This window comes from Fringilla coelebs (assembly GCF_963513975.1).
Source record: "Fringilla coelebs genome assembly, chromosome: 1".
In the NCBI taxonomy this organism is placed as follows: Eukaryota; Metazoa; Chordata; class Aves; order Passeriformes; family Fringillidae; genus Fringilla; species Fringilla coelebs.
The window spans coordinates 100104830-100121589 of record NC_140028.1 but is presented as its reverse complement, the minus strand read 5'-3'; the positions used below and the strand labels follow the sequence as shown (position 1 = coordinate 100121589).

General features: G+C 40.2%; 1 protein-coding gene across 1 annotated transcript in view; it reads left to right on the top strand.

Moving 5' to 3' along the window:
* HECW1 (HECT, C2 and WW domain containing E3 ubiquitin protein ligase 1) overlaps window positions 1–5241 on the top strand; it is a gene marked incomplete at its 3' end in the record, with an annotated part of 249851 nt that extends 244610 nt beyond the window's left edge. The window contains exon 28 of the mRNA XM_084209598.1: window positions 5130–5241. Within this exon, the coding sequence (XP_084065724.1) occupies window positions 5130–5241 (112 nt within the window). The remainder of the gene's footprint in view (window positions 1–5129) is intronic.
* Window positions 5242–16760: the final 11519 nt, after the last annotated feature.

The window sequence follows — 16760 nt, the reverse complement described above, 5'->3', positions numbered from 1 at the left end:
GTTCCCTTACATCACTTACAGCCATCTCCAGATGGCTGAGGTAGTTTGGCAAATGTCCCTTACACTTGGGCAATGGAGCATGCAACTACCATTTGCTTATAGTGAGGAGAGATGTGCTAACACCTAAACTAGATAGGTTAGTACTGTTTGCACTTGCAACAGCAACATGTCAAGGCCAGAAAAAAAGGCATGGTGTAAATTTCTAAAATTAAACACTTTTCAATGAATAGCCATAATACATGACACTTAGAGTGCTTCTTGAAAGCACTGAGGGTAAGCAAGACTTTTTCAGGAAGGTTGAACGTTCCAGTAACTTCATTCTGAGTTGGTGGATTTGTTCATTAGTACCAGTTCCCTGCATGAACAGGGTAATTATGGTGTAATATGTTCATCTAAGACTAAGAAGAGAAAGATTACACCACGTTTTATTTCTGGAGTGTGCACATGTGCCAGACACATTTTTCCTATCTGCATTCACTGTCGAGATCACATATGTTAGAAAGTTGAGGCACCATACAGCTCAGAGATGCTGCTCTAATCCCAGATCTCCAGACAATGACCCTAAAGCAGGTTTCAAAGAGACTGCCAGCTTTGCAGATCTGTCGGTGTAAATCTACATCATGGGTTCTTCCAAACAGGTATAACTTGTCATATAAAATAGCAGGTTCAATCACTTATTCATCAAGGTTGAGTTTTATTCTTCCTATATAATATGGAAAGCTTTGTCCCAAAATGAAGGTGTTACACATTTAGCTGGTTACCAGAGTAGAGATGGTTGGGGAATTTTTCCAACTACAGCTTCTTCTGAAGCAGGAATCCTCTCTTCACCTCTTCTGTGTCATGTAGGTTTGTAAATGGAATCAGTTTTAGTAGTAGTTCTGCAAGAATGGATTCTTGTTCCCCACCAAACATTAATGAAAAGCCACTGGTTTTCTTGCTGGAATAGCATAGCTTCATTTGGTACCATGGGAGCAGAACTCCTGGCCCAAAACAGACCAAAGACCTAGCAGTGCTTTCTACTCTAACTATAGGAGGCAACAGGTCAGTCTTGTTAAATCCTCAGCTGGAAAAAGTGTTTGGTGCCTTCAAATGCCACTGTCCCACCTTGTGGCTGCACTCCTCACCAGGCAAAAACTCCTGCCAGCTCCGAGATTATGTCTGTTTGAGTATCAAGTAAGTAAGGACCTCAGTGTGTATCCCAGGGATTCAAATAATCACATTTGACGCAATGAGGTCACTTTTCCCAACAATGCTGAGCTGCAACTACCCTTTCATCAGAAGAGATTTTCATTCAGCAGTGTAGTGTGTGTTATGTATGATGCAGATTGCCAGTGCTAGTAAAGATCTGATCTTTTGTAAGAGAATTCTGTTCTTCTCTGTTGGATGATCAAGTATTTAATCACCACAGAATCCCATATAACAATTAAAAAAAAAAAAAAAAGATTGTGTGTGACTACAAAGAACTTTATTCCCATAATTTCCTTCTTTACCAATAGACTGAGTGCACTGAGTTTGCTGTCTCTTACCTTTCCTTATCCATCTTCTCTTTCCATCCATCTTCTCTTTCCTCTGCAATACAACAGCAGCTACAAATCTACATTCATCTGTTTAACACTGATTCCCTGACAGCATGTAAGTGTTCCCTCTTACAGGCAAAAAGAACAAAAGCTACTGTTTGTGGGTTCTCAGATTGATCAAGGGGGGTTTCTGGGCTCATTTAATGAAAGCAAGGTGAAAAGGAAAACTGCCCAGTTTCTGCTGGCAGGCATGATTATGTTAGAATGTAAGCCTTACTTTAGTAGATAGTTTCAAGCTATAATTAAGATAGCAGGGGGTTCTGTGCCCACTTTTACTGCCTTTGGATTCCCATCTCTAAGGGGAATAAAAGAAGTTACAAAGAAAAGGAGAATGCATAAATCTTAAAAGCTTATACTCGTAATTTTTAGAAAGAATTCTTAGAAGAAAAGAAATAGCATGGCACTGTGAACAATAAGCAAGATTAAAGGTTCAAGCCCACCAAAACTATATTAAGCAATAAAGACAGACTGCCAGGAAGAATGAAATTTTAAGTGGTCCATTTACTGCTTAACTTACTGGAGGATGAGGGCATATGAGGGTCAGAGTTGGTTTACATTATTTTATCTTGCATTTTCTTCTGGAGAAGCCAGAATCCTTCCCATAAAAGCTCTTAGCAATGTAATTCTTATTCCAGGCCTCACATTCCCTGAACACCCTCTCAAATGTCAGCAGGCTTATGTGGTAGGAGGCTTAAATCAAGGGAAGAAATATTTTCTCTTTGCTGTGACTACTTCTTGCACTACTGATGTGATGTTTACACCGCAGTATGTGTGGCAAGTGTTCCCTGGATTATGCTTACTGTAGTCACTCTCACTGGGATCAGTAGTAGGAGGCCAACATAATTCAGGAGGAATTTATTCCTTTGGAGGATGGAGCACAGTTAGACAACAGTGGGCATTATGGAAGGTGTCTGCATTCACTATCGAGATCACATATGTTAGAAAGTTGAAGCACCATACAGCTCAGAGATGCTGCTCTAATCTTAGTTAGATTCTTAGTTGCCCTGTGTACTGCAATATCACACAATATATGATGAAAACCAGACAGTTTTGCACGTAATTATCCTTATGTAAAATTGAGTGGGCTTCACAGCCATCACTGGAGTTGCAGTAGATTCACATTTGTTTCACAAACCAGAATATGAACTCAGGCTTTGCCCTTAGCAATGCATTGGGGTTTGCGCCATAAGTAGGTAGAAGTGTAAACCTTACCTGGATAGCGTTTCTGAAATGCTCTTTTCATTTCAAATTTGATGACCTTTCTTTGAAGTGCAAGGATTTTTTCTGTGAAGTTGTTGAGCTGGGGAACACAAGAGTGTTTAGCAAAATGTTTCAGTTTTTCTAGACATGTTAATTTTTTTTCCTTTCTTTGCTCCCCACAATAAATTCTTTGAGACCTTCTATAGAAGAGCCTGCATCTGTAAACCTCATAGTAAGAAAAGGAATTGATCTTTTTTTCGAGTTTAGCTAGGTCAAGGTTGCCTAAAAGTCAACAGCATTGCAAGGTTTTTTCATAACCAGTGTGCAATCAGATGGATAATGATCAGTCAAGATAAATGTCTGCAAGAAAGTAAACACCAGAGTCTGTGGTTGTGGATACGTCTGTACCACACAATAGGATGGACAGCAGCAATGTCTGAGGTGCTGCTGTCTCAAACAGTTAATGCACCATGGTTGAGTACCATACAGAGCTCTGGTTCTGCAAAACTACTTCAGAAGAACTCACACCTGAGCCCCCATGGCTGTGCCACTTCCAATTCTGGAGCCCAGCAGCTGAGCTCCTCAACTGGCTATCTCTGCGTGGGGCTGTCTTGCCTGTGATAAACATGTTCTGAATGGACTATGAGAATCCTGTTAATTAACTCCCAGTGGTTGATATGTATTGCCAATGGATTGTAGAAACAACTTATGTTGCCAAAGATTGTTGAGATAAACAATAAATACTGCAGGGCTACTCATGGATAATACACATAATCTGCCATTTTAATTTCAAGAGATGGATTAAATAATGGCTTTATTAATGATCCTTTTTCACTAACTCAGGCATTCCGAGCTCATTTCCACAAATTCTGTGTTTATTGTATTCTCTTCTGAGACTAACCGGCTAACAAATCTTCATTCAGAAGGGGAAAAAGGATGGTAAAAGCTCTCCTAATTGAAATTCTGTAATGTAGTGAAGATTACGTGCCTCTGGCCATTTCAGTTGCCTGATTGCTTTTAATGATTCACCACTGGTGCTTGATAAAACTCTTCCTCTGAATCTACAAGTCTCAGGCCAGCCAATCTACTAGCATTACATCTTTCCCACTTTGTGGGTGGCCTGAGAGATGACTAGCATGGCTTCATGTAGTTTTCTCCAAGATAGGTCTACTGCTTCAGTGTAAGAGAAATAGAATTGAGTTAAAATTTGAGACAGAAGAGCTCAAAGTAAAACAACTCCATAGCTTCTAAAAATACTAGGTGCCAGAAGCTCAGACACTGTAAGCCATTGAGGCTACATTTCCTTCTGTAAAGTTTTATCAATTCGCATTTATCCCAGCGAGCAAGAGGAAATAGAAATATTGCTATCATCATGTAAAACTCTAAGATGACTGAAAAAAAACTGAAACAATTTTACTGAAAATGTGCCCCTCTCACATCCATTTGTTGAATGAGCTGTGCAGTTTTCCAGTCAGTTGAATGGCTGAACAGTTGGGGCAGGGACTGTTTCTTTACTCCACGTTTGTATAGCACCTCCCACAGTGAAGTGCTGTCTGCCTCTGGGTCTAATTGCTGCTGCCAGAAAAGCTGCAACAGGATAAAGGCACGCATGGAACCCATTCCACGGCTTTTTTTGAAGCTGCTGCCAATGTAAATATAAGGTCAGGTAAATGTAATGGTAAAACTGGGGAAAGAGGTGGTCATCAAGTTTGCAGCTTGCTCTGCACAGAATGTTTGCTTTTGTCTTGGGTGCTACAAATAAATAACATTTAAAGGCCAGACTTGCAGCAGATGGCCAACAGCTGACTTGCTGAATATTTTCAGCAGCCTTCGTTCCTCAGTTAGCAGATCCCTGAATGGTCTTTTAGCAGTCAGGCCTGCCTCACTGCAAACACATGCTCAGCCCATTCTGTCACTGTATTCCATCACATTGTGTTTGTCCACTGGTGCAAAACTTACTGACAGCTCATGTTGGATATACAGATGAGTGCCATTTTTTTAAAAAATCTTGAAGAAACCAGAATTATAGTAATGAACTTATCCATCAGGCCCTAAACCCCAGCTCCTCAGTAACCTCCAGCATTCTTCTCCATCAAGAGCTGTACAAGATCCCTGCAACATCCGAAGAAGGAATATCAGATGTTATGTTGATACTTAGCTTGTGTCTTCTGTATAACATATTCACGTGTATGTGCACATACATTTCAGTACCTCATATTTTAGTGGAATTAAAAAGTTGTACTTTGAGTGAACTTGAATGTCTTCAGTCTCAGTAGAAACTAGTTTTCTCAATTCTTATTTTCTCAAGTTTCTTAGATTAAGCCTAACATGTAGCATATTTTCCTTTTGCAGGGCACACACATGTTTCAACCGTTTGGATCTTCCACCTTACCCCTCATATTCTATGCTGTATGAAAAGCTGCTGACAGCTGTTGAAGAAACTAGCACCTTTGGACTTGAATGAGGGGGTTCAGGCACTTCTGGTGTTTTTATGGCTGATGATGTCACCTTTCCTGTCCACCGTCATTTGATCTTGGTTTCCCATGTTTTTATTTTTGAAAACAAAACAAAAATCAAGATTAACAAAAGCCGTGCATGAAGAACTGCCACCCTCTATGATCTAACCTTCATGCTTTCATCCTCTGTTTCCAATGGACTGCTAGTCTGTATGCAATAGAAAAACAACTGTCTCAAGGTTTCTGTATATCTCTACATACCTCCATTAATAACAATGAAAATACAAATGCAAGTTACACTACACTTGACCAAATGTTAATAAATGTTTACTTCCACCTACGTTGATTAAAAAATAAAAAAAAAACTTCATCAAGCATTCCAAGCTTTTATATACCCATATCTTCTAAATCAATTCATAGCCCATCTTACCTCTTAATCGTTGAATCCAGTACTAGGAGCTGGTCAAATATATCATCATCCATCCCTATTTTCCCTGTATGTATTGTCCATCTGAAAGACACCTATGAGCAAAACTGAAATTTTTATATATGAACTCATGATCCTCATCAGTTGTATCAGCTGGAACTGGCCCAGATACATGGTGCAGATAAGACCTTCAAAAAGTAAAAAAAAACCACCAACCTGTAATGCAATGCAAAGCATAACGGCGTTTGTTATGATTGTTGCTTGCCAGTACTGGAGAGAACTTGCACTTCAGAGCTATCGGGAGGGGCATCTCCATTGTAATGTTTACCACACAAGAAGCACAAGGTTGTGCAGACTCAAGAAGGATGTTTTATTATGTAGCATAAAGGACAAGGCTCCCTTACCTTAGTATTGTGTATGACAAGGAAAAGGGGAAGTAAGAAGAATGTTCTACTCTTATGAATACCCTTGGGTTCTGTTTACCAGATCTTTGTTTTCTGATGTTTGAAATGTTTCTTTCCAAATGACAAGTCTAGACAATCCCATCCCCTGTGTCAGAAGCCATTTATTTTCTGTTAGGTTGGGCAAATCCATGGTTGCTGGGGGCGGTTGTCGGTTCTGTTGTTTCTCTTTTCTTGTTCAGTGGAATAGTCCATATCCTCAAGAGTGATTGGTTGTAGACAGAATGTTTTTGTTTGGGGTCTGTCAAATGAGAAGCTGCAGTGAATGAGGGTGTTTGTCAGGTATGAAGGGAACTGTAACTCTCTGGGAGTTAAGATTTTGGTGTACATCCTCTTGGAGGAAGCCCAAAGGCCCTCCAGTCATACTAAGTACCACTAAACTAAAGATCTTGCTCTTGTTACTGCAGACATAACCCTCTTGAGTTTGGTGTACTTTCCAACTCTGAATCCAGGAAAAAAAAGGAAAACAGCAGTAGGCTTGTTTTTGGATGGATTTTGCTGAGGCTGTTGCAATCAAACTACTGCTCTGATTACACTCTAGTTATTATTCTTTGCTGCCCTTGTTTTCCAAGACTAATCTCAGATTGAAAGTGTTTGTCTTAACTGGGAAATGGAAATACAAAGTATATTCTGACACTAAATATGTTAAAGGATGCAAGAAATGCAAAGTGACAAATTTGTGAAGGTACATGAGAAGGTAACATCAGAGGGTTTAGCAGCTTGCATGAAGTATGACACGCCCTCAAGGGCTTGTTACTGGTAGTTTTGTGTTAGTTATGCTTTAGATCACTGTAAAATCAGGAGACCAGTTCAAGATCTAACACATCTATTTTGTCTTAAGTTTCCTCTCCAGAAGAAAAAAAATTGGACTCTGCATCCTCACATTTTTTTATGGTGGTTGTACAGAACCTCATCACACTTGAAAAACTGCATTCTGAGAGTTTTAGCTCTTTCTCCTGCTTTTATTCTTAGGTCAGTAGGTATTTGAAAGGTGATGGACCCAAAAATACATTTCTAAGCAGAAAAAGTTGGGGGTTTTTTGTTAATGGTACATAAAAATCTGAAATACTTAAATTGCCCCTTCATTCAATTTCTGTGGCATTTCAGCCACTTTTATGATAATTTACTGCGTGGCTTTTACTGAGAATATATGTTTTAGTATGTTGTTGTTTAATATTACAGTTGCAAGCAGAGGCTTCAGCTACAGGCCAGCTTCATTGTACCACACACCGAAAATTATGTTAAGTGTGTCCATAAATGAGCTCTCAGGCACTGACTCCATGTGACCAGCCCAGTGCACAGGAGAGATGGAAAGAAATTAATATTTTTCTCAGAGCATCTGGCATGTGCATATAAATTTCATCAGGACAAGTCACACCAGGAGACACTGAACATGAAATCTTCCAATGTATGTAATTCCTGTCTCTTCACCTCTGGGCCCCCAAATCCAGTGATTCTTGTATGGTTCCTAATTTATTCCTGGTGATGTTATAAAGTTACCTGTACTATGTCAAATGTTGGATGTCTTCCAACATTAGAAGAAAGAGAAGCATCCAGCTGGTTGGTCCATGTTTGGCCAAGGAAAATCAAGAGCTATCTCAATAACATAGCAAAAAAAGGGGAAAAAAATCCAATCTTTCCAACACTGTATAGTTAAATTTTTTTAAGTATTTTAAAACTATATTTTATTACAAAAAAAAAGTGAAACTATTTTTTGTAGCATAATAAAAGTTGTTTGTATTTCAGAGACAGCATCAAGCTCCACTAAATGAAATACAGAAGGCTTTCTCCTGAAATTCTTCTTCACAACATTTTCTGGCACTCGTCACACACTAAACTAGATTATGTTTGGCAGATGCCATCTCAAGCACCTTGTGTGTTGCTCCTCTGGGAAACACAGAGCTTAGCCAGCTACTTCCCATCAAAATCCTTGATCCAAGTTGTCTTTCTAGCACACAGCCTGATATTTTTTAAAAGCTGCTTTCTAAGTTGACAAAGTCATGCAGATTTCCTTGAAAGTTTTTTGGATCTAAGGCCAGGAATAGAGATGGTTGACTGTTTTCATAAAGCAAAGAGAGAAAATGCCCTGTATGGCTTTTCTTGCATTCTGCCATTCCAGCCCTATCCCTCTCTCTTCCCAAATGCCCTACCCCAATAGGTTTTCAAACTGCTGCATCATCTTTCTGATATCCAGATCAATGCTTCACAGTGTTTCTCCATTCCTTGTGTCATGCCATGGGCAGAATCCAGTCCCAGCCTGGAGGGAGGGGGAAGCCATGCATCTGAAGAGTCAGAGTGACGCAGTGAATGGTGCTCACAGGAGAGAGGGAGGAACCTACCTCCCTCAGCCTGTTATTTAACCCGCCCATTATGCAATTAATTGACTTTGTTGTTGTTGTGCATATGCAAGACATAACCTTCCTAGTTTATCTGTTGATTCAAGTGCTGTTACTCCCCGGATCTGCATCTTCATTTGTAAAACACCAAATAATGCTGATTACAGAAATTCTGGTTTCATTGTTTCCCAAAGGAAAGACTAGAAGATATTCGATAGGGCAGTTTACAGTGAAATAATCTTTTCAGCTCTACCACCTCAGTTCCCTTTAAACCTGGTGGTGGCTAGATTAGGATACAATATCAGCATCAATAGATTTTTAAAATGCAAGTGAAAATGGAAAAACCAATCTGACAGCTTTCATGAATTCTAGTTTTCAATTGGAGCAACGAATACTGGCCACAGTTTCAGAGGGTCCATACTTTTCTCAAAATTATTGTCATGATGGTATTAATGGTAAAGGGAGGGAAGGGGGTATTTCTGGTTTTGAAATCCTGTTAGCATTAATCTGGAGATAAGAGAATTGAAGTAGGTATTTAAAATCATCAGTATGTCCACCTTGAAGTAGTCTCACTGACTGTTCAACCACATCAGCAATGCAGGATTTCATCCAGTATAAACATCTGTATCTTAGTGTTAACAGCATCAGGTCTAACACATGCAAATGCCGTCACTTCAGTCTGCAGTAAGTTACATAAGTGTTCCGTTTCAGTCTGTGCATATTCAAAACTTGACTTTTATGTTCCAGAGAGGTCCATGGCTATCACAAGGCAAGTGAGTGGTCCAAACTACATCTAACATCTAATGGAGAAATCATGAGTTGTGTACAGGTCTGACACAGGGGAATTTTTACACCCAGTTTGGTCAAGTGCCCATGAACTTTTGAATGAACTGTAGCTGAGGTTTGAGCTCATAGTCTAGTCAGAGAGATGGCCTGTGGGGAGGGGAGTGTTTGTTGGGACTGTGTTTTGTTGTTCTAGTTTCACTGTAACAAATAGTTGACATACCTCTAGTTGGAAACAATAGGATACTGAATTTGAACATGAAAACCGAAACTGAAATAAGCTAAAATATAAATGCACAGGGGACAGGTTAAACTCATACTTCACTATTAATCCTTTGACAGTCCATGTCAGAATTTCAGGAATTTCAGAAGAACAAATTTGACTGGAGATCTGTTTAATTTCTGTTGAAATGGTATTTGCCCTGTCTCCACAGTAATATTAATAGGGATTCCCAGTCAAGATTAAACGCTTTCAGTCAAATGCAGACCAACAGATCTTTCTACAACAAATGCGGTGCTTTTTTATTATTCTTGCTGTACCTCAGTGTTCATTTTGAAAAGATAAAACTACTGCAATATATTAAATCTGGGATAGGTTTTCCAGTTATCACAAGGTCCAAAAGATTGGATTGTTACTTTCTCACTAGTGAGTCATGTAGTTCTTTTGTTCCAGTAGAAAAACAGATTCCTGTAGATAGTAGATACTAGGTATAGTAAATATTGTACCATTAGCCAAATTCCCTGCAGCTTCCGATTTATCTAACGGAAATGTCTGTTACGGTTTTTGTTAAAGACTACATAAAGCCAGTGGCAGGAAAGGTCCTCATTATTGGACTGATTTTGCTTTTATTGACAGAAAAATGTCACATGATACTCAGGCTGTGCTTTCTATTCAACCATATCACTATGGAGGAATGTCAATAAAATCACTTTGTTATTGCATTGTGTGGACTGTCTATTACAAATAAACTATTTCATAGAGGGTGGAAACTGGCATTGTCAAAGCCCACTAATTTCAGAAATTGCGGTTTCAGGATCATGTCCTTTTTTTTCCCCACTATTGTATTCAGAACCTTCCACTGCTTTCATTCAATTTTTCAGAGCACGTGTCTAAAACTTGGGGCTCTCCTCATAGGTTTGCATGACCAGAGCCCCCATGCTCTCCTGCCTTGAGAGCATGGGAGCTTATTCCTCCCTATAGGAAATATCTGGTCAAACAAAGGGACAAAAGCAGTGCGTCTGCCACTTACACATCCCTTGCTTCTAAGTATAATTACTGCATTGTAGGGATGAAATGCAACTGCAAGGATGATTTCTTAACAGCATATGCTGGGTCTGCACTCTGTTGACAGCAAATACATAGCAAGATGCCCCGGCATCTCAGTATGTCACACCCATTTCTCTCCTGCTCGTCACTGTAATATCTCTGGAGTGTTTCATTAACACATTCCAGCATAGATTACCACACCTCAGATACACCGTCAGCAGACACCTTCCTCACCATACCTGTTTTCTTACATAAATGGCACCCCATGAGGGATCGTGGTACTATAGAAAGGATGGGAAAGCTTAAATATGAGGCACTGTTTCTATAAGGAATAATGTAAATTCATGGAAGATACTCCAGAAGTGGTAAGCGTATCTTGCAGAAAACAAATCAGTAATAAATGTGAACCTGTGTGACACTGAGAACTCTTGAGAAGCCCTATGAAGCTGCCACTGCATTTCATTCCATATGGAGGAGCACAGGTCCACGAGGCCCAGCACTGGCTTCTCCTTCAGCAGGGACAGTGGTGCTGGTGGCAAGAGTAGCACCCACCCATGCAACATGCTCAAGAAATCCAGGTCTCATAGTTCAGCCTTTATTCATATCCTGTATGTGTGATTGTGCACGTGTGAGGAAGAGGTGGGAGAGAGGGCATTTTGGCCCTAAGCTGGATTTCTATGCATTGCTCACATATAAAAGAAGGGAAAATCCATATTGATTAAAAAGCAGTGAGATGAGCTGCTGATTATTAGGGTGCATCAGAGGTGTCAGTTTCTACAGCAGTGATCTGTGTATGTGGCTGGAACTATGCCTTTTACCAGAACCCATTAGGTGATTCCATTCAAATTCTGTGAACCCATGGATACGATGAACCCATTCAAAGCCAAGTTCCATACAGTCTTAAGCAGTCTGGTCTCATGGGAGGTGTTCCTGCCCATGGCAAAGAGGGTTGGGAACAGTTGGTCTTCCTTTAAGGTCTATTCCAACCCCAAAACATTCTATGATTCTATGACAAATAACTGAATTTCAATTAAAATAGAGCAGCAGTCCAAGTGACGACTCCATGGGTACATCTAGCATCTTTCTTGGCATGCTAACAAAACTGTAATAATTCTGTAGGATATTAAATATTAATAACAATCTTTTCCTGCCCTGTGGTGGCACTGCCATAGTTTTTTCTATAAAGGACAATAAATCCACATACGACCTGTTGTTGTTCATCCGTGTACAAGAGGCTAAAGAGAACAAAGGCACAAAGGATCTGCTGTGTCTCCTCTAATCCTAAATCCTCCTTGAGCTGCAAAGACAAATTCTTTTACTATTTTTTAAATTTAATTCTAGTAAACTTGAAAATCATTTTTGACTGAAAATACCTTTCATGGATCAATCAAGATGAAGAGTGTGTGGCTGTGTTTAGTTCCTACTCTCTTGAAACTAAATTTAGAAGAAAAATACCCAACATATTATTCTACCTGAAATACAAGCCCTGATTCTTATTTGTATCATGCTTTGATGTAAAGCAGATTTATATTGTTTTAACTGAGGTGCAAATGACACTCATCCCCACAATGCCATGTTACAGCTCTTTGAGATTGGATAGAATAGAAGTCACTGGAACACACAAAGAGTGCAACTAATGGGGTTTTCTTTTCCTGAACTTCTGGCATGTAGGATTTCATATAACTAACTGCTATGGTACAAGAAAATAATGGGGCTGCATGGGGGAAGTTTTCTGTGCCAATCATAAGCAATAGTAACACTGAGGTAACTTGCCTTTCCTTTTGTGAAGAGTAATACTCTTCAGGAACATTTTACTTTTTTATTTTTTCAATATGAAGCTAGAAGACTGGTTTGGTTTAGCTTTGTTTCCCATTTACAAAATAAACCAGTTGTAAGGAAAAAGTAATTCTGTACTCTGCAGTCTGAAAATGTGTCCAGTCAGTTTCAAAATGGACCACAGACAAGAACTATAAAAGTGTTGTTGGATGTGATTTCCTAATGCTGGTTTTCCAAGATCAGAACAGCATACAAAAATAAACAGCATGTCCTCCAGTTTTTCTGTTTTCGGCACTTCATATGCTTCAGTCTGTAGACAAAGCAATATAGGTTCCCTACCGGCATGCCACATGGAGTCATCATGTTTAAGTAACAGCTTTTCAGAAATGCAGCTGGGGCAGCATAGGAATCTGCTTGGGAACTTTGTTACAAGCTATGATTTGACTTCAGTACCTCTTAGGTGTCTTGGTACTGAAGTACGATCAGTGACTTCAAGAATGACTGAAATTAGTAATAGGGATTGCTAATAATAAGATTATACTTACAGTGTGTGAGGATATTTTTACTGACAGCTTTGGCATCTTTGGCAATGGAAAATAGGCTTCCCTGCTTTAGGCATGTAAGTTAACATATGTGCATTGTTTAGCAGAGCCGGGACCTTAGAGTTTAACCCCTACTCCTACAGTATGTAATGCCCATGACATGACTTTTGAACACTATCATTGTGCTTCAGCAATGTCCTCCAAATGTACAAAGTGAAACAGTTTGTGCTCTGGAAACAGCCATAAAATAAGTAGTGATGCATCTTGGATTTTGTAGAATACAGTCTACCAACTTTGTAAAAGGTGAATTTGTGTTTGGGACTGCCTGGCCGCTGCAGAGAAGCTGTGAAACTGATCTGTGGAGCACCCAACGTGGGGACCCATATGATGTGTTTTTCAACTGGTAAGTTAATATTATAATAACATATGTAAAATTCATATTCAAATGAGAATTTCTGCAAAATATGAACCTGTGAGAGTATTTGAAAAGGTTACTGGTAGATTCCCTAAGGACAAGTTTATTCATGTGTCTTAGAAATGACAAAATCAAACCCTATGAGGAAAAAGAGGAATAAATCTTATTGTAACATGAGCACCAGTTTATACTGAATCTCTCATGAATATAAAAATAATTCAGCAAGGTGGCAGTAATGATGCTTACTGCTGCCACTTAGTGGAGCCATGCCTTCCTCCCTTTAACTAGAAAAAACTTTTTGCTGCAGGTGGTAAGAAACACCCATTTGTACAGAAGTATAGGAGGGGGCAGATTTTCAGTGGTGCTGAGTACTCAGAGTCCTTGTGTAAGTGCTGCTATGTAATGACAAGAGGCATTTTAGTACAGGGGCAAAACCCCTGAGGTGAGGAACTCTTCCTGTTACCTCACAGATTAAACTACCACATAAGAAATAAGTAGCTTCAATGCAGAATAACTAACTTCAGACTGGAACTTCAGCAGCCTGCAGAAATTCCAGCCACAGAGGATCATGGTTCTCTACCAGTACAGAAGTTGAAAGGATGAATTTAGCAATTCAAAATGGAAAACTATCTTAAATTATATGTGCTGAGCTAACAATGTTAAGAATTCATATTTTTGTAACAAATGGATCGTGATGATGATGATGATGGTGATGATGGTGATGATGATGATTTCAGGTGTCTCCTTTATCATGTACAAGCTGCCTGAATGTATTTTTATTGGGAAGAGAAACGTCCTGTGATGATCAAGCTAGAATCAGATTGATATAACTGAACAAACCTTGTGTCCCTATGCAACACTTTTCATCCACCTCTTCAGGGCAGAATAGAAATCACTCCAGTGCATGCAGACATAAGTTTAAAGGGACATTGTTTTTAACAGAATACCTGTGGTGGTGTCTTTCACCTCACCTCCTGCTTCTTAGCTTGCAGGCCAAACACAGCTCTTGAGAATTAACTCCTTGGATGCTACTGCTGGAAAGAAAAAAATACATATTGAAACATCAAAAAGTTAATGTTATCTGTACCAGCAGAAATTAATTTTTGCTATGCCATCTGAGTGCAATTGAACATACAGAAGCTAATAATATCCAAGTGATTGAAGACAAATATCCTAACAGCAGAAAAAAGCATATACATTTTCAGGTAACACATGAGAGCAGGTAACACATGAGAGAAACCAGCCTAGATATGTCTGTTAGCTTATCTCTAGGTAAGCATTGTTCACATCCACGCATGTTTCTCACTGTGTAGATAGCACAGATAAGCTTATGCTGCAGAATTTAAGACTGAGATCAGTGCTGTTTTAGTGCACAGGTGAAACTGCAGTGAGTCATGAAGCTTATATTTATCCTTTCTAGAAGGACGACTGAAATTAATACATCACATATCAACTCCACAATATTCTGGTGCTACTAGGCAAAGCATCGGCTGTTCTATGGCTAGTGCATAGCAAAGTGGGAGAAGATGCTGGAAGCCAACACAGCTTCACCAAGGGCGAGTCCTCTCTGACCTACCCAGTGGCCTCCTATGATGGGGTGATTCCATCAGTGGGAAAAGGAGGATGTCTTTTATCTGGACTTCTGTAATGCCTAAAACATGGCACCCCACAACATCCTTCTCTCCAAACTGGAGAGAGATGGATTTGATGGGTAGACTGTTAGTAGATGAGGAATTGGTTGGACAGTCACATTCAGAGGGTGGTGGTCAGTGACTCAGAGTCCCAATGGACATCTGTGACAAGTGATGTCACTCAGGAGCCCATACTGGAACCTGTACTATTTCATATCTTCGTTAATGACACAGACAAAGGGATGGAGTGCACCCTCAGCAAATTTGCCAATGACACCCAGCTTAGTGGTGTAGCTGCCACACCTGAGGGACGGGATGCCATCCACAGGTATCAGCAAGAAGCCCCATGGGAACCCCATGGGGTTCAACAAGACCAAGGCAAGGTGCTGCACCTGGGTTGGGACAAGCCCCAATACCAGCACAGGCTGGGGGATGCACAGATCAAGAGCAGCCCTGGGGAGAAGGACCTGGGGGTGCTGCTGGGTGAGAGGCTGGACATGACCCAGCCATGTGCACTCACAGCCCAGAGGGACAAACGTGTCCTGGGCTGCCCCCAAAGCAGCGTGGCCAGAAGGGTGAGGGAGGGGATTCTGCCCCTCTGCTCCTCTCTGGTGAGACCCCACCTGCAGTGCTGCATCCAGCCCTGGGGTCCACAACATGGATCTGCTGGAGTGAGTCCAGAGGAGGCCACAAAGCTGCTCAGAGGGCTGGAGCACTTCTCCTATAAAGACAGGCTGAGAGAGTGGGGTTGCTCAGCCTGGAGAAGATCTTAGAGCAGCATTCCAGTACTTGAAAGGGGCTACAAGAGAGATTGGGGACAAAGAGTTTAGCAGGGTCTGTTGTAATAGGACAAGGGCTAATGGTTTTAAACTGAATGGGGGTCATATTAGATTAAATATAAGGAAGTTTTCTACAATGAGGGTGATAAAACCCTGGCATATGTTGCCCAGAGAAATAGTAGATATCCCTGGAAACATTCAAGGTCAGGTTGGACAGGTTGGTCAACTGATCAAGTTGAAGATGTCCCTGCTCATTGCAGGATAATAAGACTATTTGTATTCTGTGGGTAATTCTTTTTAAGAACACACCAAATCTGTCTCCCTAAGCCAAACAGAACCACTTGCTAGATTTTTAAAGGCATTTAAGAATCTAGAAATTATATTAAAATACAGCCAGGAACCTTAAATATCCCAAAGTATTCTGAGGAAGATGTGTTCATATTTCAGAATCAGTAATTAGACTGATTTTCATAACTTTTTAGCAGGGTTCCCCCAGAAAAATGTGATTGTGAAAGTAAAAATGTTACAAGAATTAAGTATCTGAAACCTTTATTATCTGAAGCCACACACTTTCAAGATGCAATGTATTTGTCAGGCAAAAACCTCCTCTCTGTAGGAAATGCCACTGATATCTACCTTCAGATGTAACAATTATAAATTCTGTTTAATCTAGATTTTAATGTTCAGTGGGAATATCCTGCCTCTGCTACAACTTTCACAACTTTTTGAGTGGAAAACACAAGGATACCAAAAGGCCTCTTTTACTTGACCTACTGGAATTTATTACCAAACTATAGATGATTCGCAGGATGGACTACCCCTCCTACAAAGAAAGGCTAAGAGAACTGGGATTGTTCAAGCTGAAAAAGGCTCCAGGGTGACATAATTGCAGCTCTCCAGTACCTGGAGGGACCCCATAAGAATGATGGCATTTTTACAAGACCATGCAGTGACAGTGACGGGACAAGGGGGAATAGTTTTAAACTGAAAAGGATGTTTACATAGGTATTATGAAGAAATTCTTTGCTCTGAGGGTGGTGAGACACTGGAACAGGTTGCCCAGAGAAGCTGTGGGTGCCCTATCCCTGGCAGTGTTCAAGGTCAGGCTGG